At 37.0% G+C, this 25,670-nt stretch overlaps 1 protein-coding gene across 1 annotated transcript in view; it reads right to left on the bottom strand.

The window, feature by feature from the left end:
- Positions 1–13,214: 13,214 nt before the first annotated feature.
- The window catches only part of Brcc3 (BRCA1/BRCA2-containing complex subunit 3), a 38,685-nt gene continuing 26,229 nt past the window's right edge, over positions 13,215–25,670 (bottom strand). The window contains exons 9-12 of the mRNA XM_077107188.1: positions 18,319–18,450; positions 17,296–17,339; positions 16,800–16,968; positions 13,215–14,920 (exon numbers count right to left, since the gene is read on the bottom strand). Of these exons, the coding sequence (XP_076963303.1) occupies positions 16,817–16,968; positions 17,296–17,339; positions 18,319–18,450 (328 nt within the window). The 3' untranslated portion in view covers positions 13,215–14,920; positions 16,800–16,816. The remainder of the gene's footprint in view (positions 14,921–16,799; positions 16,969–17,295; positions 17,340–18,318; positions 18,451–25,670) is intronic.

Here is a 25,670-nt window from a genome sequence, read left to right as displayed (position 1 = left end):
AATGATTCCTTTAATTGTTATCGATATTTAACAACACATATTTTCTTTAACTGGTATTAATACTTAGTTCAGATACTATACCATGTTACAATTTACTACACACTTAAATGCTATACTGACAGAATATTGCAAATATCACCAAGCTTAATTTATGACATTTTCATCACTTTTAAAAGAATCGCTACACCCATTACCAGCAACTCCTCATTGTCCCCAAAAACTCTCAGCCCCCGAAAACCACCAATCAATTTCCTCTCACTTGCCAATTTTACACATTTCATACAAAAGGAATTATAAACAATATGGATTTGTAACTCCTTTTTTCCTCATTTACCATAATATTCTCAAGGGTCATTCATGTTGAAGCACTATGAACAATTCATTCCTCATTATACCTGAATAATATCATACCATGTATGTACACCACAGCGTTTACACATTCATCTCTTGATAGCCATTTGGCTTATTTAAACTTTTGGACTATTGTGAATACTTCTACACACACAACTATTTCGATACTTTTTCAGTTCTTTTGGGTATATCCATAACAGTACAATTAAGTGGAAGTATACTGAATCTGCACTTAATTCTGTAAGTAATTGCTAAACTATTTTTGATATAAGCAGAACCTGAACAATTTTACATGGCTACCAGCAATATGTGACACTTTACATTTCCTCACATTTTTGCCAACACTTGCTTTCTGTTTGATTATACTCATCCTACAATGTAAGAAGTATGTCACTGAAAATTTCATTTACATTTTAGTAAGTGTAAGATTAGAAGACGTCGCACCACATGACACAGATCACCAAAGAGGTTTCCACTTTATTACAAAAGGCTGTGTGTTTATATAGGTCTAAGGAGAGGTCGCAGGGCTGAGGTAGATAACAGGTCGCCCATATGTCAGTTCCGGAGCCCAAGAAGTTAATTCTAATTGGGGCTAGGGCTTCCCACCAGCAGGGTTTGAACGTTGGCACCAGCAGGAAGGAACATTTCTCGCCAGTGAAAGAAACAAAGAGGAAAAAGAGGGTCGTTAGATGCCATGGTGTTTTTTTTTTTTTTTTCCTGGGGTGCTGCCACTGTTATTTTATGTTTTCCCAACAGTAAGGACTCATGATTTTTAGCATTTTTTTATGTCCTTATTGATAATTTGTATATCTACTTTGGACACTCCAATTTTTAAATTTTCATCCTCTTTATTTAGTTTTTCTACTTCTGGGGATGAAACCCAGGACCTTGCACATAATAGGCTACATTTCCAGTCTCCAAAATTTGAAAATTACATTGTCTTTTGATTCATGAATTATGAAACTTCCAAATACTCTACATTCATGGCCCTTATGACAAACATGATTTACAAATATTTTCTTCCATTCTTTGGTTATTGGTTTCACTTTCTTTCTTTCTTTCTTTTTTTTTTTTGGTCAGCACTGGGAAATGAATCTAGGGCACTCTACTAAGCTACATTCCCCAGCTCTTTTTTTTTTAATATTTATTTTTTAGTTTTTGGCGGACACAACATCTTTGTATGTGGTGCTGAGGATTAAACCCGGGCTGCACGCATGCCAGGCAAGCACGCTACCGCCTGAGCCACATCCCCAGCCTTCCCCAGCTCTTTTCATTTTTTTAAAAATTATTTTACAGCATTATAATTATGCATAGTATTTACATATGTTTTGATGAAATAATATATACAAGGAATTTCATTTCGATCCCCATTCCAACTTTTCATTTTATTTTGAGACAGTATCTCACTAAGTACCTGAGGGAGACTCAACCACTGAGCCCCAGATCCCCAGCCCTTTTTTATTTTGCTTGGGACTTCTATAAGACTGGCTTTGAACTTATGATCCCCCGTCTCAGTTTCCCAAGTAGGTGGGATTACAGGCATATGCCATGGTACCCAGCTTCTTCCATCCACCCTTCATCCCTTCCTCCCTTCCTTTTCCCCAGTACTGGTAAATGAACCCAGAAAACCTTTACCACAGAACCACATTCCCAGCCCTTTTTACTTTTTATTTTGAAACAGGGTCTCACTAAATTACTGAGGCTAGTCTCAAACTTGATCCCAGCCCCTCCATTTACTTTTGCCTTCCATTATTATGCATAGATTAAAAAAAAATTGTAGTTGTAGACGGATAGAATGACTTTATTTTATTTATTTATTTTTATGTGCTGTAATCAACCAATCCCCGAGTTCAGGGAGTTTCAGAGTTTTATACCAGCATGTAAGGGAGGAGCTCAGAAGTGCACAGTCTGCAGAAGTTCACATAAAAGCAGCTTTTTCTTTCACTGTTCTGGGCAGTGAAAAAGCTGACTAAATATGAGCAGTGATGCATGCCTGTAATCCCAATGACAAGGGAGGCTGAGGCACTGGGTTTGATCCTCAGCACCACATAAAAACAAATAAATAAAATAAAGGTATTGTGTCCATCTATAACTAATAAAATATTTTTAAAACAGAGTGAATGGAGCAGGATTTTATTTAAAGGAGAAGAAATAGAAATTTGCCATGTGGGAAGGGACCGAAGACCAAAAAAACACAAAAGTTTGGGTGCATTAATTTAGGAAATTATATGGTTCTGGTTAGACATGAAACAAACTTTATGTAAAACAAGCATTGAAAACAGCACCAAAACTCTGGTCCTTTGAGTTTTAATCCTTTTCACCTCCTGGGACAGAGGAGTTATTCTCAGAGGTGAGCCTTATAGCCTTTTGCATTTGAAATAGGGCTTCAGGGTGCTAATTAATATTTCTGTGTTAGCTTCCAGGTGTGGCATTTGCATTTTAGCAAGACCTCAATTGGGGCGCATCATTTCTGATTGCTGACCATTGACTATTTTTATTCAACATCACATCCAAACCCTAATATTATATCCCTGGCCCACAGAAGCTTATGCCTATATCACAATGCAAAGTACGGTTAGGTCATTTTCAAGAGTCTCCATATTTTCAACAGTTCCAAGATTGCCCAAAAGTTCAGGGCCAAAGTTGTTAAACAGATGAGGATGTGGGAACACTAGGTTAAGGGAATAATTCTATATGAGCTAACTGTGCTGACCCTCTACATGCTTTCTTTGCCAAAAAGCAATTTACCTGCAACTCTGAGTGGCCTAAGTGAAAAAGCTATGTCACATTCCTCAGCAAACTACCTATTATCTGCAAGGAAATTCAGGCAGAAATAAGAGGAACCCAAGTTACTTTGAAGAGAGAGATTTTTATGACCCTTTTCATGCACTGGATCTTAGAATATAAGGATAATTCCTCCTAACCATAAAACCTGTGAAAATTAGTAAGAATTCAATTGGAACTGCTCAGCATGAGCCAAGGTGACATAGAATTGTCATAGCAGTGTGGACTTGAAAGCCTGATGTCATGTTACTGTCAGTCAAAAGTCAAGAGGTAGACCTGGGTTGGACTCTTTGGAAACTTCCCTGGGATCCCCCCTCCAAAAAAAAAAAAAAAAAAAATCTTAAGTGTGGGAAAAGCATATTGTCTCTCTCCTCTCTGAAAGTGAAGTGGCACCCCCTTTTTCCACAGAAAAGCCCTCTTCACCATGGCTGATTTTAGAACTGTCAGCAAGAGTCCATTGTAGATAAAGTTGCTATTTTCATGTCGCCCTGTTTACTTGGCCACTGGCCGAGAAGATACCAGCACTCCAGGTGCTGGACACCCCCTTACTAGTTTTTCACAAACATGTATCCAGTATAGTACTTTGAAGAAATGTGCAAGCAAGGCCTCTGGCCTTGAGCTGGGCTTCACAGAGAGGTCTATATTTTTAAGATAAGTTACAAATGGGCTCCATGGTAACAGCTGGCAGGGGAGGAAAGAAAGGGGAGATGAGGCTCCCCCCTTCTCAGGTGTTGTCCTTGAAGGGTTAACTTGCCCAGAACAGTGAAAGAAAAAGCTGCTTTTATGTGAACTTCTGCAGACTGTGCACTTCTGAGCTCCTCCCTTACATGCTGGTATAAAACTCTGAAACTCCCTGAACTCGGGGTTCAGGGGATTGATTGATTGCAGCAAAGGCTGTACCCTCTGAACCTGGCTGCAGCCAAATAAAACTGTTTCCTGCTATCTTTGGTGCCTTGCCTCGTTTTCCCTACAACAAAAGGACCTACTCTTTCCCTTGAGAGTGTCCCCTTTTCCCTTTTCCTGCAATAATTCATTCTTGTTACTTTGAGTGACATGTCTGAAATCTTTCTGACTTGACTGTAATAATCAGCAATTGACAGGGCTGAGGTTGTGGCTCAGTGGTACAGGGCTTGCCTGGCACCTGTGAGGCATTGGGTTTGACCACTAGCACCACATACATTTTTCTTTCTTTTCTTTTTTTTTTTTTTTTTTTTTTAGTTTTCAGTGAAACAACATCTTTATTTTATTTTTATGTGGTGCTGAGGATCGAACCCAGTGCCCCACACATGCCAGGTAAGCACGCTACCGCTTGAGCCACATTCCCAGCTCCTCACTAGCACCACATTAAAAAAATAAATAAAATAAAGATATTGTGTCCATCTACGACTAAAACATTTTTTAAAAATCAGCAATTGAAGAGGGGAGCTTTGTGTTGCCTCAGTTTCCAAGAAGTCCCCAGCTCAGTAATAAAGTCTCCTCTGAGACTCAAGACAAACTCTCAGCCTGAGTTCCTATAAAATTCAAAAGCAATTTACAAGTATCCAATATATTAAAGTTTGAAGTAGACATTTCCATTCAGAAAAATAATGGCATAGTTAAAGAAGGTATCTAACATTGGTCTACTTTATACTGTGAATATAGCCCTTGCCTCTCTGGCATTACAACTTCTGCATAATTATGATGCTAATTATTACTGTCTTTTGAATGTTAAATATACTTTTTACCTTCTAAAGTGCAAAAGTTTGAGAAAACACACTACCAAACTGGTGTCCTCCAAACTAAAATTATTAACAATGGTAGCCTATTTTCAGGTTTATATTTGTCTGTTCTGAATTGTATTATGATCATCATCTTTAAGTAAAAATAATCATATATGTCCAAACACTTGGCATGCCAAACCATGCTGCTCTAATGATTAAAAAATTGGGCTTGAAAATCTAAAGTAATAATAATAGTTATAATAAACATACATAATCTGTATCTGTAACAGTGGTTCACTTTATGCTTTGAAAGTAGCCCCTGCTGCTCTGCCACTGCCACTTATTTTTAAAATGGATGTGTTTCTTTCTCTTCCTCTCTCTCTGTTCCTTCCTAATTAATCTCTCCCTCTCCCTAATCTCAGGGAAAACAGGATCACCTTTCCTCTCCATCCTTGGCAGAGTTCTCTCCCCCTGAGTGCACACCCACCATAGGAAGGAAGTCATCCAGACTTTCAGGCAGTACCAGAAGATCTCAGAAATGACTGTCTCCCAAATTAACAAGTGTATTTTTTACAACACCAACAGAGAACAAGTGCAATGTAGCCTTTGAATCATCTCTTTAGAAGCCCCCTGTTTCTGCTGATGGGCAGAATCACAGCCTGTGGGACAGAAGTCCTCTGTGCTTTTTGTTTGCTTAACAAAGCAATAAACCTTCTTTTTCCTTTTTCTCAAAACCATGTCCTTTCTGGGTGTGGTGGCATACACCAGTAATCCCAGCAGTTTGGGAAGATGAGACAGGAGGATTGTGAGTTCAAAGCCAGCCTCAGCAATGGTGAGATGCTAAGCAACTCATTGAGATCCTGTCTCTAAATAAAATACAAAATAGAGCTGGGGATGTGGCTCAGTGGTTGAGTACCCCTGGGTTCAATCCCCCGGTACCAAAACAAAACAAAACAAACAAATGAAAAACAGGTTCTCATTGGATTCACAACAGGGACAAGGACTGACATTTTGGCAACAACAAAAAAAAATTTTTAAAGAAAAAAGGGTATACAACCAGAGATATGAAGAATTGTGCTCTATATGTGTAATATGAATTGTAATGCACTCTGCTGTCATACATAACAAATTAGAATTAAAAAAAAGTGTTCAGAAAAAAAAAAAAAAGAAAGAGGGGATGGGACCAAAGCAGAACTGAAATCTAGCCAAGAAAACAAGTCCTGTAGGTCCATGTTCAGCATCTTTCCAAAGGGCTTGTATAGCTCACCCACTGTAAGGAGCAGGCTGAGAAGCAAGCACCCAGACATTATAGGCATACACTAAATCAGAGCTGGGGTTGTAGTTCAAAGGTAGAGTGCTCCTCTAGCATGCATAAGGCACTGGGTTTGATCCTTGGAACCACGTAAAAATAAAATAAAGGTATTGTGCCTACCTACAACTAAAAAATAAATAAATAAATGATCTTTGTCAATTTTATTTAGAAATCACTAAATCAAGCCGGGTATGGTGGTGCATGCCTGTAATCCCAGCGGCTCAGGAGGCTGAGGCAGGAGGATCAAGAGTTCAAAGCCAGTCTCAGCAAAAGTGAGGCACTAAGCAACTCAGTGAAGGGTGTGGTTGGGGATGTGGCTTAGTGGTCGAATCGATCTCCTGTTTTTTATTAATAGTCAGTCTATCCAAAGATTGTCAATTTTTTGGATCTTTTCAGAGAATCAACTTTTGGTTTTATTGATTTTTTATGTATTTTTTTCTATTCTCTTTTATCTTTTTTTCACCACTCAAATCTTTATTGCAACCTTTCTAATTTTGTGTTTAATTTGATCTTCTTCTTTCAATTCATTTGCTATATTATTTTATTTATTTATTTATTTTTGCTTCTTTACTATATTTTCAAATAATTTCCTTAGTGTTTTCCCTGAAGATTATAATTCACATAACTTTAAAATTACTTTTTTTTGTTGGTACCAGGGATTGAACTCAGGGCACTTGACCACTGAGCCACACCCCCAGCCCTATTTTCTATTTTATTTTATTTTCTATTTTATTTAGCATGTGGATGGCCATCTTAAGTGACAGCTGCCATTTTAAGGAAAAAGTTTTGCTTTCCCACCATAGGGCGTTTCTGAGAAAGGTTCAACATTCCCTCATACCAACCTAACCCCTAACGCCCTGAATTAGGACCTTCCCGGCTCTGATTCCTGAGCCTGCCTCATAAAGTTCCCGGAACTCAAACCTGTTTTGCCTCTCTCTCTGCTGTAGAGAGATGGCCTTTATTTGTCAGCTCTGACAAACTTTCACATGTCTCTGCCTGGTCTCCGTCTTTCATTTCTCACTTACCCATCTCGTTCCTCACTTTCCCTTCAGATAGGATCTCACTGAGTTGCTTAGTGCCTCGCCATTGCTGAGGCTGGGTTTGAACTTGCAATCCTCCTGCCTCAGCCTCTCAAACCATTGGGATTACAGGCATGTACCACCACATCTGGCTAAAATTGCCCAGTTTTTTCTTTTCTTTTTGTACTGGGCACTGAACTCAGGGGCACTCAACCACTAAGCCCCATCCCTAGCCCTATTTTGTATTTTATTTAGACACAGGGTCTCACTGACTTTCTTAGTGCCTCACAGCTGCTGAGGTTGGCTTTGAACTCATGATTCTCCTATCTCAGTCTCACAAAACACTGGGGTTACAGGTATGTGCCACTGCACCTGGCAAAATACCTAGTTTTAATACACAACTAATTTTAATGACAAATAAAAATTTGTTTCAATATAGCTCTATTCCCTTATCCATGCTTTTGGGCTATTACTGTCATACATATTACATAGAAATAAAAAAAATGAAGATATTATGTCTACCTCTAATGAATAAATAAATATATTTAAAAAATACAATATACTGCTTACTGCTTTTTATTTATTTTTATTTTTTAATATTTATTTTCTAGGTGTAGATGGACATAACACAATGCCCTTATTTTTTTACATGGTGCTGAGGATCAAACCCAGGCTCTGCCCATGCTAGGCGAGCGCTCTACCACTGAGCTACAATCCCAGCCCCCAATATACTGCTTTTTATGTTTATCCATATACGTTTACGACTGATCTTTGTTTCTTTATGTGAATTTGAGTTGCTGCCTAGTATCCTTTCATTTCATCCTGAAACACTCTCTTTAATATTTCCTATTATATAGGCCTCTGTTTTTCTTTCTGAAAATGTCATTTTACTTTTGTGTGCGTGTGTGTGTGTGTGTGTGTCTGTGTGTGTGTGTGTGTGTGTGTGTGTGTGGTGCTGGGGATTGAGCCCATGGCCTTGTGCGCGTGAGGCAAGCACTCTACCAACTGAGCTGTATCCCCAGCCCTTTATCTTCCTGGACACAGAATTCATCACTGACACTTTTCCATTCAGCAGTGATAATATGTTGTCCCATTGCATTGTGACCTCTATAGTTTAAGCTGTCAAGATTATTAAAGGATCGTTGTATGTGATATGTTGTTTTTCTCTTGTTGCTTTCAGGAGTTTTTCATTGGTTTTATTCATTTTGAATATGATATGTCCAGATACAGATCTGTTTTTGCTATCCCTCTTGGAATTCTTTGTATTTCTCCTTTTTTCAGTTTTTAAAGTGAAAATCTTTAACTGTATAAACTTTTCAAACATTTAAACAACATATGGTCTATTGAACTATAGAACAAAGATTAAAAAAAGAAATTACAGCTGGGAAAGGTGGAACACGCCTGTGATCCCAAAGATTTGGGAGGCTGAGGCAGGAGGATTATGAGTTCAAAGCCAGCCTCAGCAAAAAGCGAGGCCCTAAGCAACTCAGTGAGACCCTGTATCTAAATAAAATACAAAATAGGGCTGGGGATGTGGCTCAGTGGTTGAGTGCCCCTGTTGTTTTTGCAGTTGGGGATGGAACCCAGGAATTTATGCATGCCAGACAAACTTACTCTACACTGAGCTACACCTGTGGCTCCTTTTCTAAAAATACAAAAAGAGATGCTATATAGAACAACAGCTGCCACCAGGAGCCCACTTATCTCCTGGGCCAGGAGCTAAGGGAGGAAAGAGCTGAAGAGACCATTCTGCCGGGTTAGTAGGCACAAAAGTTTCTTTTGTTTTTCCTTCTAAACAGCTTTATTGATACATATTTTTCATACAATTACTCCACTTAATGTGAAAAATTCAGTGGCTTTACAATAGATAGATAATACAATCACCTTTAAAAGAAACTCTGTTCCTTTATGCTACCATCCCTCTTTGCCCCTTCCTCATAGCTTCTGGCAAATAGTGAATTAAAACTTTGTTTCTATTGAATTTGCCTATGTGAACATTTTGTAAAAATAGAATTATACAATATGTGGACTTTTGTGTCTGGTTGCTTTCACTTAATGTGTTTTCAAGATTCATTTATGCTATATCTGTATTATATCCTACCACTATAGGTCTACTGCATTTTGTTTATCCATTCATCAATTGATGGACATATGGATTGTTTCCACCTTTTGCCCACTGTGAAGTTTTGCTATAAACATTCATATACAGGATTTTGATTGAGTTTGTTTTCAGTTCTGTGGGATGTACACCTAGGAGAACAATTGCCAAGTCTTGTGGTAATTCTGTTTGATTTTAGGAGGAACATCTATTTTCCAACTTGCACCATTTTATATTCCCACTTAAAGTATGAAAGAGCTTCAGTTTCTGTACATCCTTATTGTTTTTTGAGGTGAAGTCTCATTATGTTTCCCAGGCTGGCTTTGAACTACTGGGTTCAAGTAATTCTCCTATCTCAGCCTTCCAAGTATCTGCAACTAAGGTGTGCACCACCATGCATTTACATTTTTATTCTAGTGGGAATGAAGTAATATTTCATGTTTTTGATTTGCATTTCTCTGATAACAATGATGCTGAACATCTTTTTTATTTTTTAAAACATCATAGTTATACATAACAATGGGGTTCATTTTGACATATTCATGAATGCATATTGCACAGTTTTCTCCTTTTCTCCCTTTCATTTCCCAATATTATCTCCTTCCCTTCTCCCTCCTCCATTTCATTTCTCTACTCTGTTGGTCTTATATTTATTTATTGGTGTATTAGTAATGTTTAAAAGTGAAGCTGGACATGGTGGTACACACCTGTAGTTCCAGCAACTAGGGAGGCTGAGGCAGGAAGATTGTAAATTCAAAGCCAGCCTCAGCAATCTAGCAAGGAACTTAGCAACTCAACAAAACCTTGTCTGTAAATAAAATATTAAAAAGGGCTGGGGATGTGGCTCAGTGGTTAAGCACCCCTGGGTTCAATCCTTCATACCAAAAAAAAAAAAAAAGCGAGATGCATTGTGATATTCATATATGCACATAGCATAATTTGGTTCATTCCCCAGTTCTTTCAGTTTCCTACCCCTCTTCCTTCCCTCTTGATCTCCAGCTTCTAATATGCTGATCTTCTTTTATTTTCATGAGATCCTTCTTTATTCTTTTTTTCCCCATTAGCTTCTGCATGAGAGAAAACATTTGACCCTTGATTTTCCAGGTCTGGCCTATTTTAGTTAGTATGATGTTCTCCAACTCCATCCATTTTCCTGCAAATGCCATAATTTCATTATTCTTTTTTTAAAAATTTTTTAGTTGTTAATAGATATTTATTTTATTTACTTAATTATATGTGGTGCTGAGGATTGAATCCAGTGCATCACACATGCTAGGCAACTGCTCTACCACTGAGTCTCAATCCCAGCCCCTTAATGCCATAATCAATATCATAAAATTGTACCAGGGCTGGGGACACAGCTCAGTTGGTAGAGTACTTGTCTCACATGCGCAAGGCCCTGGTTTTAATCCCCAGCACCACAAAACAAACAAACAAATAAAATTATACCAGTTTTCTTATAAGTTTCTTATAGTTTTAAGTTCTTACATTTAAGTCTTTGATACATTTTGAGTTAATACTCATGTATGGTGTTGGGTAGGGGTCCAACTTTTTTTTGCATGTCTAATTGTCCAATCACCAGTTGTAGAAAAGCTAATCTTTTTCCATTCTAGTCCCTCTTTTTTTTTTTTTTTTATATTTATTTTTTACTATTTGGCGGACACAACATCTTTGTCTGTATGTGGTGCTGAGGATCGAACCCGGGCCGCACGCATGCCAGGCAAGTGCACTACCGCTTGAGCCACATCCCCAGCCCCATCTAGTCCCTCTTAGAGAATAGAACTAGGAACATCCATCTTTCTCCATATATTTTTCCTTTGGGAAAGAGTTCATATTAACACTTTCAATTTCAATTCAACACTATGGGGTTCATTATATCCTTCCTATTGATGTCTCTGACACTGGAAAACTCAGCTCCCATTTTCTTCAACATATATGCTTAATCAATTTACCTATTTGCTTAATGTAATTATATTATTGTTGTCTCCCTCCTCACCCTGGTAAAAGATAATTTTCAATTCCCTGCCCCTCTCTCATAAGGCTGGGAACTCTAATGTCTTCATGCAGTAATCCCAGCCATCAGGTACTATGATACTCCATGTACCACCCCTTATCCCACATACAATATCCTACACATTGCAACTCAGATTATCAAGTTAGAAAAAGAATTTCAAATTGCTATAACTCTATCAATGTAAATAGTTTATAAGGTAACACATGTATGACTATTCAGTTTTTTGCATAAATTTAAAAGATATTTTTTGTACTTATAGATGGACACAATATCTTTATTTTATGTATTTATTTATATGTGGTGCTGAGGATTGAACTCAGTGACTCATGCATGCAAGGCAAGACCTCTACCTCTGAGCCCCAGCCCCAGCCCTTTTCTGTAAAATTTTAATCTAAACTATTTCCTTTCTGTGTTTCTTACCTCTGAGGTAATAGAGTTTAGATTAAAATTCATGACTTCAGATGTAGATGTTTTAAGTTTGATGTGCCATTAAGACAGCCAACTGAAAATATCTAATAGGCAGGTGGAAATGGAGGTATGGTGGAGATATGTATTTATCTTTCAATGCATATAGGTAAGCAATGATAGAGAAGCCTATGAATCAATTTGAGAAAGGAAAGAGAAAAAAAAGAATAGAATATTAGAAAACAAATGAGTTAAAGAGGAATGAGCAACTGTGTTGAGAGATTCATCAAGGACAGGAAAACTATCTTTTTTTTTTTTTTTTTTTTGAGGGGGAACCAGGGATTGAACCCAGGGGTGCTTAACCAATAAGCCATATCCCCAGCTCTGCTGCGCGACCAGCACGCTGGCTTCATACAAGAGGTTTGAAGCATAGAAGTTAACTAGTGAGATCAAAATAAACACACAAACTCAATTTACCTTTTTCTTTGACCAGGTCTGAGACGGCCCTCCCTCTGGCTCCTGCCTCGAGCCACCCGGTGGGGCACTGAGGCTTACTCAGAAAGAGCACGCCAGGGAGTGGACTTTTATTGGGGAACAAGAAATTCAGGGGAAAATTCCATCCAATGAAGGTTGAGGGGGACAGCATTCCAAGGTCAGTGTCAGTGATTGGTCTCAGGGTCAATGGTCAGTCACACCCCCACACGGATGGGCTCTCACACCTAGAGGGTGGGGATTAGTTCGACACAGTTTAGCCAGAACACCTCACACCCAATCAAGGAGGTGCCCAATCACGTGTGACAATGGCTTCCCACACCCAGCCCTTTTTATTTTTTCATTTTGAGATAGGGCCTTGCGAAGTTGCTGAGGCTGGCCTCGAATTTGTGATCCTCCTGCCTCAGCCTCCAGAGTCACTGGGATTTCCAGCGTGTACCACCACACCCAGCAGGAAAAGTATCTATTGGCTTTCACTCCGTGGAAGTCATTGATAATTTTGGTAGGAGAGTGATTTCAATGGCATGATGTGGGTAGAGGTCAGAAAGCAGTAAGTTGCATGTTTACAAGAAAACAGAGGAGAGAACAAGTATGTTATTCCCATCGGAGTCTTGGCTACGAATGAAAATGTAGACTCTGGGGTCCAGAAGAGCCTACAGGGTTGTACTGAAATTTAATATTTGGATAAAGGTAAGCCAGATTGGTGCCACTGGGAAAGTGATACCTTTCATTCATATTGCTATTCCTTGTGATATTGACATTTTAAAGAAGACTGAATACTGAGCTAAAATAAATCTTGGTGGTCATCTACTCTAATCTCTCTCTTTTTTTTTTAGAATTTTAGTATTTATTTATTTTTTTTAGTTTTCAGTGGACACAACATCTTTGTTTGTATGTGGTGCTGAGGATTGAACCCGGGCCGCACGCATGCCAGGTGAGCGTGCTACCGCTTGAGCCACATCCCCAGCCCTCTAATCTCTTTTTATATATGAAGAAAATGAAGCACAGAAAAGGAAAGGAAAGGGACTTATGTTCAAGGTTGGCATGAAAAAATTCTCAGATCATTTTATTCTCCTCAGATTTTCTCTTTGTCACCCTTTTCTTATTTCATAAATGGTATCATACTTCCTAGTTCTTTATTTAAAATTCACGTTTTTAATTTCGTAATAATAATAGACTTACAGGAAGTTACAAAAAATAGTACAGAGAGTCCCATGTACCCTTTACTCATTTTCCTCCAATGCTAAGGTCTTAATTGTAGTACAACTTCAAAATCAAAATAGTGACAATGGTATAATATTGCTAAATAGACTACAGAATTTATTAAGTTTTACCAGATTTTACATGCATTCATATCTGTATAAGTCTATGTATTTTAGCACAGGTATAGATTTATGTACTCAATACCATAATCGAGATACAAAACTATTCCATCAGCACACAGGAACTCCTTGTGCCATCCTTGTATAATCATACATATGCCACACCCCAATTACTCCCTGGCAACCATTAATCTATTCATTCTATAATTTTGTTATTTCAAAAATGTTATATGAACACTATTGTACAGTATGTGAACTTTCAAGATTCTTTTTTTTTTTTTTTTGTCACTCACCACACATAATACCCCTGAGGTCCATTTACGTTATTGTTAATTTCATTACAGAGCAGTATTCCATGATATAGACAATTTATTTAACCATTTACCCATTGCAGGACATCGGAGTTGTTTTCAGTTTGGGGATATTATTAATACAGTTGCTATGAAAATTATTGTATGAGCTTTTGTGCCAACATAGGTTTTCATTTCTCTGGGATAAATATCCAGGAAGGCAATTGCTGGTTTGTAAGTTAATATATGTTTAACTTCAAAAGAAATTTCCAATCTCTTTTCCAGAGTAGCTGTACCATTTTATATTCCTATCATGAACATATGAGAAGTATAGTTTGTATCCTCAAAACCATTTTCTCTTTAACCATTCTAAAAAGTGTGTAAGTCATATATCATTGTGGTTATAATTTGCATTCACTGATGACTTATTAAGTTCAACATTTTTTCATGTGATTACTTGCCATCCATATACCCTCTTTGATGAATGTTTATTCATATCTTTTGCTCATTTTCTAATTGGACTTTTTTTTTACTGTTGAGTTTTGAGTGCAATACTCCAAATTGATCGGATATTCTATGGTTTGCAAATAATTTCTCTCAATCTGTAGCTTGTATTTTATTCTTCTTAAGAAATTTCTTACAGAATCAAACTTTTTAATTCTGATGAGACTTAATACAGAAATGTCTTCTCTTATGTATTGTGCTTTTGAAGTGAAGTTGAAGAACTTCTCCTGATGATTGTTCTCCTTTTTTTTTTTTAACAAATGTTGTAGCTTTACATATTATATTTATATCCATGATACATTTTGAGGTAACTTTTATAGAAATTTTTAGTGAGGTTTAGGTTGAGGTTCTTTTTTTAAAAAAATGTGTATTCAATTGCTTCAGCTTGATTTCTTCATTGAATTGTCTTTGTTATTATGTTTGTCAGATTAGTTTGGCATATTCAAATATTCGTATGGGTCTATTTCTAGGTTCTCTTCTGTTCCATTGTTTTATGTCTTTATTCGTCTGGCAACACTTTAACATCTTAATTACTGTAGCTTTCAGTCAGGTAATGTGAGTCCTCCAACTTTTTCTTCATCAAAATTGATTTAGCTTAATTAATTTTATACTGGATATTTTCTTCTGTCCTAAAAGGAAAGAAAAAGAATAGAGAAGAAATGGGCAGTTGAAACTTACATAAGTATGCTAAGAACAGTTAGGCAGCTCGTGCAGATTTCTGGGTTCTGCACCCTGAGACAGAGTTTGATCTCCAATTGTTTCTGATACAATTGGTTCTAGATTTTTTAAAAACAATAATATAGGGGGAAACAAGAAAAGAAAAACCGAAACTCAAAAGCAACCTTTATCACTGTTGTTGGGATTGAGGCTGTTTTCTTTGTTTTCAACCTCTTCCAATTCCCACTTTATTTAAACTCTTAAAAAGCGCTCTACCACTGACCTACAACCCCAGCCCCCACTAAACTATTTTTTGAAGATGCATTATCATTTGTGTCTATACATGATACAAATAATATAATCAAACTTTTAAAAGTATGATTCTTATTACATTATAAATCCTAAATGTTTCTGGAAAAACACTTAGCAGAAATTTGTAGATAGACAGGTTCTTCTCAATAGTACTTTGCTTCAGAGTCAAATATGCTAGAACTCATCTATGTAAGAAGGGCAGCTATATAGGTTCAACCTTTGGTAAGTATATCAGAATATATATTGTAGAGATCAAGAAAGAAGACATGAAGCTGGGTGCAGTGGTGCATGCCTGTAATCCCAGTGGCTCAGGAGTATGAGGCACGAGGATCTCGAATTCAAAGCCAGCTTCAGGAACTTAGGCCCTAAGAAACTCAGTGAGACCCTGTGTCTAAATATAAAAAAAGGCTGGTGATGTGGTTCAGTGGTTGAGTGCCCCTGGGTTCAATCTTTGGTACAAAAAAAAAAAAAAAGGAGGAGGAAGACATGAGACATATGTTTCTTGATAAGGGCAAAGAATAGAGGTAAGATATTGACGAGTTACCTATACTTCCTCCCACCAACCCTAGTATACTATTTACTTGTCCAACATAAGCATTATAACTACAAAATAGAAACATAAAATACTCTTATTCCTTTAGCTGATTGCATTTAGTGTGTAGGTATATATGAAAATCAAAACTTTCAAGTTTAAAAAGGAGATAAAATAATCATTTAAAATTCATTCCCCAGATATTTTGCTTCAAGATATCCCTTGCCAATGACCTCCCACAGCCTTTTAAAAAATAACTTTCAGAGGAGGGAATGGGGAAATGCTGGTGAATGAAATCTACTAAATTATACCATGTCCATATACAAATATACTGCAATGAATCCTTATATATAAAATCATATTGCACTAATTACAATACTAATACTAATACTAAGAATAATGGAAAAGAGATCAGTAATGTAGAGCAAGCAGGTCAGGGGGAGGGAGGAGGAGAGAAAAAGGAAGGAACTAGGGAATGAGATTGACCAAATTATGTGCATGTATAAATATGACATAATTAATCCTATTATGTATAATTATAAAGCACCAATTAAAAATATAACCAATTAAATCATCTAGCATAAACCTTTTTTTCCTTTTTTTTGGTACCAAGGATTAAACGCAGGGGCATTGGCCACTGAGCCACATCCCCAGCCCTATTTTATACTTTATTTAGATATAGGGTACAGGGTCTCAGGGTTGCTTAGCACCACACTAAGATGCTGAGGCTGGCTTTGAACTTGTAATTGTCTCAAGTCTCCTGAGCTGCTGGGATTACCAGCTTGTGCCACTGCTCCCAGCGTGCATATGCCCTTTTTAGGCTAGTTAAAAGTAGGAAGGTTTCCTAAGCTCTAGTGAAATTTTTAGGATGGCATCTTATGTTTACTGCATGAATAAAACTTATCTATTGGGGTATAAAAAATGCTATTCCATTGTCTGCTTACAAGTGAGGTGTGTGCATTTGGGGACGATGTTCAGTACAAAGTTAAAAAGAAAATGCTTTTTACCCCATTTGTCTCCTCCTTTATTCTAGGGAGTAAAGTTCTTGCATAAGTTCTTCTTTTTCTTGTTGTAACTCCTGCAAATGCTGTTGGTTTTGCTCCAATCTATCCTCCAACCACTGTAGGAGAGGCCCGCTGACTGCTGACATCTGACTGCACAGATTCTTGGTAAACACTTTAATAGGAAAAACACAGATTAAGTGGATAGGGTGTGGCTGGAGGAGGTAGGCCCTGGGACTGTGCCTTTGGGGTATACATTTTGTATTTGGCAAGTGGAGTCTCTTTCTCTGTTGCTGATCAGCATGTGAGCTACCTCCCTCCAACACACTCTTCCAACATGATATTCTGCTTCCCTCGAGCCCCGAGGAATGGTGCCAGCTCTCTATGGACTGAGACCTCTGAAACCATGAGCCCTCAAATAAACGTTTCCTCCTCTACAATTGTCTTTGTCAGGTCTTTTGGTCATAGCAATAAAAAAGGCTGACTAAAACATAAATCTTACCTGAACCATTATGGATCTTGGTTACCGAGTCCAGATGTGTAAGGCTAACGGGATAAAATAGCTACAGTTAGTAGCAAAGAAGGGGACACACACAAGGCACTTCCATGGAAGATTCTATTCTAAATAGGGCAAGGGGTTATATTACAAAGGAACAGGTGACTGAGTTAACTCCCCTGCTGGACGATGTGGCATCAGACACACAAGCTTCTAGGGTTCGAGTGACTTGTGTCTTCCTGCCCAGGCTTCTCTTCCTTTTAGCCCCATGGGTGAAACTATGCTCACCTGTGTCCTTGGGTGTGGCCTACCCAGGTGTCAGTCAACCTGCTGACAGTGGACATCATGACGATAGACTCAGCCCCCTGAAACCTGACCTCTTGCCTCATTTGAATAGCTTCTCCTCAATAAAAGGGGTCAGCACGTGCTCTCGCTCTCTCTCTTCCTGCGGACCCTTAAGGTCAGAGGAGCCATCCCAGCGAACCCAGAGTAAAAGGTATTGTGTCTCTTGTTTTCCTGGAGTGAGCCCTGAGCCTTTTAGTCGTGAACAGAAACCTGGCAATAAACAACACCAGGCGTTTGCATGATATTCAAGTTCCCATTATTATTATTTTTTAAATTTGAGATGGGGCCTTCTGAAGTTGCTGAGGCTGGCCTTGAACTCATAATCCTCCTGCCTCAGTCTCCCAAGCAGCTGGGATTACAGGTGTGTACCAACATGCCAGGCTCCCATTGTTATTATTAATGCCTTGTTATAATACATGTTCATTGCACAAGACCCAGTGCTTGCCAAAAGGGATACTAAGATGTTGTAGTTTGTCTTGTTTTCATAACCAAAAAGAAAAATATCCTATCCCTTGTATGATCCAAAGAAGATTGTTATCCTACAGTGTAAGAAACATGGTTAGGGACTGTTATAAAGCTTTCTCAGAGAGAGATGAAAGACAAGGGAATCATGTGAGTTGAGATGCTACAGATAAAAAGACTAGGCCTCAAAAAGTAGAAAAGAGGGACAAAGAGAGGTTCTACCTGTGAATCCTCCTATATGCATCCTGTTCCTCCTGACAAAGGATCTTGGGCAGCTCCACTGCTGATTCAAGGCATACTTTTCCAATGGTGACATGGGGTACAATATGGATTGGAATTTCAATTCTCTCATACCTGCAAGGCAACCAGTTCAGGTCAGTTTTTAATCCTTAGATATAATCAGAAGTTCTCTATAGTTTTTTAATTGACTCTAGGATATGACATACTTCAAAGATTGACTCCATCAGATTCATAAACGGTCACTTGTTCTAACTCAGTGTTCTCTAGCAGCCCTCATTTCCCACTATCTCCTGGGGGAAAAGGTAAGAAATGCACATATACTTGCATTTTCATGCTACAGTGGAAGAACCAGGTATATATGTTACTAAGACCAGCCAATTCACCTCTACACACTTTTCATATTAAATACACCTAAACTCTTGGGCTCAGCAGAGAATCCACGTTGAGGACACTTGCTGTAAAGAGGCCCATTGGTAAATGGTGATAAAGCAGAATAAGATCTAATTCCCTGTTCTCTTCCCCACACAGGAACATGTGTCTACGTCCCATAGCACAACCTAAGTGGAGTACAAATGTTGAGGAATTACAACCTTCCCTCCCCTCCCCATAACCATGTAGTCAGGAAAAAATTCATGAAAGAACATGCCATATCTGCTATATGCTTTTTGTTTTAGCACCAGGGATTGAACTTAGGGGTTCTTTACCACTGAGCCACATCCACAGCCCTTTCCATTTTTTATTTAGAGACAGGGTCTTGCTAAGTTGCTTAGGGCCTTGCTAAGTTGCTGAGGCTGGCTTTGAACTTGTGATCCTCCTGCCTTAGCCTCCAGAGATGCTGGAATTACAGGTATGTGCCAGGTGCTTTGAAGAAGGCTCTTTGGAATACTATAGAGTGACTATCATTGCTGATGGTTCCAACAATATTGAAGAAGTCAGTCTACAGGTATTCATTTGAGTTTGTCAAGAGCATGAACAGAAATGATTCCAGTAGTCTACTGGCTTTGGATATACATCTTAATAAATTGCTAAAGGAAGCTTCTGCAGCTTCTGTTAGTTTACTTGATACTATAATATGAGAACCAAGGAGGGTAGAGATCTGCTTCTGTTAATGAACTAGATTTTGGACCAAATAAAAGAGCATTTGTTATATAAATCATTGGAAAACTACTGATTCAATTAGTAATTATAGGGTCAATAAATGGGAAAGCAAGAAAATCCAGAGATATGAACTTCAGAGTTTAAGACACTTTTCCTGGAAAGGTACTTTCTGATTCCAGAGGAGGAAATTTATTTATTTACTTTAATATTTTATTTTTTAGTTATAGTTGGGCACAATACCTTTATCTATCTATCTATCTATCTATCTATTTATTTATTTATTTTTATGTGGTACTGAGGATTGAACCCAGGGCCTTGCACATGCTAGGCGAGCACTCTACCACTGAGCCACAACCCCAACTTCCAGAGGACGAAATTTAAAGGACAAAAAGTTCAAGAGAGTTTTTATAACGCAAGAGTGCTGTGGATACAATGGCAATTTTAAATGAATCATGATCAAGAGATGGACCTGAGTAGACACCAGTAGTAATACTTCTCTCTATCTTGCATCTGTCTTATCTCAGGGCATAGACAGCTTTGCTTGGGTAAGCAGAAACCAGTGTGGATTTTAACAATCATGCGTGTGTATGTGACAGACTGCAATCTGCAGAATCCCTAAACACAGAATTAACTCTCCTTCCTGACCATTTTGACCAACAGGACTTGCTAAGAATGTGGAATCCTAGGATGTTGGGATTTGTGTTAAAAAGCAGATAAATCTTCATTATTTCATATTTTTTAGCTCTAAAATTCCTGTTAGGAGGTGGAAAATGGATAACCATACGGCAGAACTTACTCTGTGCTTGTATCCCAGGAAACCAAAGAAAACCAGAAAATAACTAAAGTAGCAACACAGTTCTGACATAGACAATCTCTGATTGGATAGAAGTGATAAGCTTCCTATCTGAGCTGCATGATATAAGAAAGGGCACACCTCTCCAGGAAATAGTATTTAGTCTAATATCTAGTTTATTTAATAATTAAGGATATTTATGTACCAAACATCAGAGCTCCTAAATATAAAGAAGCAAAGTTTGACAGAATTGATGGGAGAATTAGCAATATAATAATAGCAAGAGATTCAATACCTAAATTTCAAAAAAGGATAATACAATAAGACAGAAAGTAAATAAGAAAGTAGAGGACTTTGACAACACTATATACCAACTGAGCCTAATGGACTATACAGAACAAGCCAATGAACAATAAAAGAATACATAGTCTTCTCAAGTATACATGGAACTCTCTTTGGGATAGACCACATGTGAGACCACAAAGCAAGTCTTAATAAATTTTAACACTGAAATTATAGAAATTATCTTTTCTAATCACAGTCTAAGGAAATGAGGAATGAAGAGCTGGAGGAAACTAGAAAATTCACAGAAGTATAAATTAAACAGAATTAAACACATTGCTTTTAACCAATATGTTAAAAGAAAAATCATATGAAGAAATCATGAGACAAATGAAAACCTAAAAAGGCAACATAGTAAGCCTCAAGTGATGAAGAAAAAGCAGTGCTAAGAGCAAATCACAATATTACTTTTATAACTGTGAACATGTACATTAAAAAACAAATCTCAAATCAATAATCTAACTTTACACCTCAAGCAAGTAGACACAGAAGAACAAAATAAACCTAAAGCAAGCAGAAAGAAATAGTAAAGATTAGAGATTAAAGAAATAGAGAATAGAAAATCAATAGAAATATCCCTGATTGAGTTAGATGCAAAAAAATCCTTAATAAAATATCAGCAAATCATATTTAATAACATTAAGAAATTGTATAAAAAATAGAAATCATCTGATGCTAAAAGATTTTGCTTAATGACCAAATTGGTTTTATTCCAGGGATGCAAGTATGGTTTAACATACTGAAATCAATAAATATAATTAGTCACATAAATAGAATTAAGGACAAAAATCACTTAGGCATCTAAACATGTTCAGAGAAAATCTCTGACAAAATTCAGCACTCATTTACAATAAAAACATTAGAGAAACTAGGGATGGAAGGAACTTATTTCAACATTACAAAGGCTATATACAAAAAAAACCCCAAAGCTAACCTCATAGTAAACTGGAAAAACTAAAAGCAATTCCTTTAAAATCTGGGACAAAACAGGATGTGCTCTCACCATTCCCATTTAATATAGTGCTAGAAATTATAGTCAGAGGAATTAGGCAAGAAAAGAAAATATAAGGGATAAAAACAGAAAAGGAAGAAGTGATCACTGTTTACAGATGATATGATCCTATACCTAGAAGATCCAAGAAGCTCCACCAAAACACTGCTAGAGCTAATAAACAAATTCAGCAAAGTAGCAGGTTATTAAATCAACATACAAAAATCAATAGTTTTCCTATATATCAACAATCAATCTCCTGAGAAAGAAATCAGGAAAATCATCCCACTCACAATAGCCTCAAAAGAAACAACAACAACAACAACAAAAACAAACCCTAGGACTAAATCTAACCAAGGAGGTGAAAGACCTCTACAATGAAAACAGAACACTGAAGAAAGAAATTGAAGAAGACCTCAGAAGATGAAAAGACCTCCCATATTCATGGACAGGCAGAATTAATATTGTTAAAATGGCCGTACTACCAAAAGCAATACACAAATTCAACACAAAGCCTATCCAAAGAACAATGACATTCTTCAGATAACTAGCAAAAAGGTCTCCTGAAATTCATTTGGAAGAATAAAAGACCCAGAATAGCCAAAGCAATACTGAGCTAAGACAGCCATGCTGGAGGTATCACAATAACTGACTTTAAGTGATACTACAGAGCTATAGTAAGAACACTGCATGGTACTGCCATAAAAACAGATACATAGACCAGTGGTACAGAACAGAAGACACAGAGACAAACCCACACAGAAACCGTCATCTGATCCTTGACAAAGGTGCCAAAAACATACACTGGAGAAAAGATAGCCTTTTAACAAATGGTGCCGGGAAAACTGGTTAGCCATATGTTGAAGAATGAGACTAGACACTTACCTCTCAACCTGCATAAAAAAATCAACTCAAAGTTGTGGATCACAGACCTAGGAATTAGACCACAAACTATGCAACTCCTTAAAGAAAATGTAGCGTCCACAGTCCCATATAGGTACAGGCAACAGCTTTCACTGAGAAAATAATGTCAAGAGTTAGTAAATGGGATGGCATCAAATTTAAAAACTTCTGCATGACAAAGGAAAAATCTATGGGAGAAAGTCTCTGCTAGTTACTCTTTGGATAGAGGATTAATATTCAGAATACATAAGAAATTAAAAAAACTAAACAAAAACAAATAATCCAATTAACAAATGAGCAAATGAACTAAACAGACACTTAAAAGAAGAAATATAAGGGCCAACAAATATATGAAAACATGTTTAACATCATTAACAATTGGGGAAATGCAAATAAAAACTATATGGAGATCTCATCTTATTTCAGTTAGAAAGGCAGCCATTAAGAATACAAACAATAATAAATGCCAAAGAGGATGTAGAGAAGAAGGAACACTTTTACACTGGTGATGAGATTGTACATTAGTATAAGTACTATGGAAATCACTGTGGAGGTTCTTCAAAAGAATAAGAAAAAAACCACCATGGGACCCAGCTACACAACTCCTTGGCATTTATCCTAAAGAATTAAAGTCATCTTACTATAGTGATACATGCATGCTCATGTTTATAGCAGCACAATTCACAATAGCCAAACTATGGAACCAGCCTAGGTGTCCATCAACAGATGAATGGTTAAAGAAAATGTAGTATGTATACACAATGAATTTTATTCAGCCATAATGAAGAATGAAATTATGTCATTTGCAGGAAAATGGATGGAACCTGAGAGCATCATGTTAGGTGAAATAAGCAAAACTCAGATAATCAAGGGTCATACTTTTCTCTCACCTGTGGGAGCCAAAGAGGAAAAAGGAAAAGAATGGAAAATTTTTTCTGGGAATAGAAATAACTAGTAAATGTAGAAGGAATGACAGAATCAGAATACTATCATTTGACAACCACTTTAGAAATGAATAATTTAGGAAAGATCATCACTTAATGCTAAAATTCCTCCCAAGAATCTTAAAAGAAAAAAATACTATAAATAAAGAAGGTTACTGTATAATAATCAAGTGATCAATTCAAAAAGGAGATACAACAATTGTAAATGTATATGCTCTTAATGCCAGAGCACTCAATTTTATAAAACAAATACTATTGTAACTAAAGGGTGAGATAGGATCCAATACCATAATACTGTACTTTTATCAATGGACAGATAATCCAGATAAAAATCAACAAAAACCTCAAAGCTGAACTATACTATATATCAAATGGATTTAACAGACATTAACAGAACATTTCATCTAATAGCTGTAGAATATGTTCCTTTCTTTAGCACATGAAACATTCTCTAGTGTATATGTACATATATTCTCTCTCTCTCCCTCCCTTCCACACACACACACACACACACACAGCCACAAAACAAGTCAACAAATTTTAATAATCATATCATGGCCAGGCATAGTGGTGAACCCCTGTAATCCCAGTTTGGGAGGCTGAGGCATGAGGATTGTGAGTTCAAAGCCAGCCTCAGCAATGGCGAGGTGCTAAGCAACTCAGTGAGACCCTGTCTCTAAATAAAACACAAAAAAGGGCTGGGGATGTGGCTCAGTGGTCGAGTGCCCGAGTTCAATCCCAGATAACAAAATAAATAAATAAATAAATAAAATAAATCATATCATGTATCATCTCTGACTATCATGAAATAAAACTAGAAATCAACAACAAAAGAAAATTTAAAAGCTATCCAAATTCACAGAGACTTAACAAGTTGCTACTTAATGAACAATGAGTCAACTGAAGCAAAGCAAAATTTAAACATCTCTTGAAAAAAATGAAAATGGAAACAAAAAAATTATTGGTACAAATATTTCAAGAGCCAGGAATGGTGGCACATGCTTGTAATCCCAGTGGCTCTGGAGGTAGGAGGATGGAGAGTTCAAAGCCAACCTCTGCAAAAGAGTGGCACTAAACAACTCAGTGACACCCTGTCTCTAAATAAAATACAAATAGGGGGCTGGGGTTGTGGCTCAGCAATACAGTGATTGCCTAGCGCATGGAAGGTCCTGGGTTCAGTCCGCAGCACCACATAAAAATCAATAAATAAAACAAAGGTATTTTGTCTAACTATAGCTAAAAGAATATTAAAAAAGAGAAATATTTCAAACAAATAACCTGACTATGCATCTCAAGGACCTAGGAAAGCAAAATTAGAAGAAAAAAAAAATAACAAATATCAAAGTAGAAAGAAATGAGACTAAAAAATTAAAGTAAAAAATAAGAAAATCAGTGAAAGAAAGAGGTGTTTTTTAAGAACATAACCAAAATCAACAAAATTTTAGCTAGACTAACAAAGCAAAAAACAGAGAAGACCCAAGTCAATATATTTTTTTAATATTTAATTTTTAGTTGTAGTTGGACACAATACCTTTATTTTATTTATTTATTTTTATGTGGTGCTGAGGCTCTAACCCAGGGCCTTGCACATGCTAGCTGAGTGCTCTACTGCTGAACCACAGCCCCAGCCCTACAAGTAAATAAAATTAAAGATGAAAAAGGAGACATTACAAATGATATCACAGAAATGCAAAACAGCATTAGAGACTATTACAAATTCATGCCAACAAATTAGTAAACTTAGAAGAAATAGATAAATTTCTGAATACATAACCTATCAAATTTGAATAATGAAGACACAGAAAACCCCAACAGATAAATAGTGAGTAGTGATGTTTAATCCATAATAAAGTCTCCCAACAAATAAAGGTCCAGGACTGGATGGTTCCACTGCTGAGTTCTACCAAACATTTTTTTTAAATATAATTTTTATACCTTTATTTATTTATTTTTATGTGGTGCTGAGGATCAAACCCAGGGCCTTGCATGTGCTAGGGAAGTGCTGTACCACTGAGCCACAACCTCAGCCCTCTACCAAACTTTTAAGAAAGAACTAATACCAATTCTTCTATTCTGTTCCATAAAATTAAATAGAGGGAATTCTTCCAAATTCATTTTATGAGATGACTATTATCCTAATACTGAAATCACACAAAGACACAGAGAGAGAAAGAGAGAGAAACTATTAGCGTGATGTGTCAAATAAAAGTAGATGTAAAAGTTCTCAATAAAATATCAGCAAACTGAGTTCAACAGTATATCA

This window comes from Callospermophilus lateralis, chromosome X (genome assembly GCF_048772815.1).
Source record: "Callospermophilus lateralis isolate mCalLat2 chromosome X, mCalLat2.hap1, whole genome shotgun sequence".
Lineage (NCBI taxonomy): Eukaryota > Metazoa > Chordata > Mammalia > Rodentia > Sciuridae > Callospermophilus > Callospermophilus lateralis.
The sequence above is the reverse complement of the archived record's forward strand: the minus strand, read 5'-3'. Positions and strand labels throughout refer to the sequence as shown.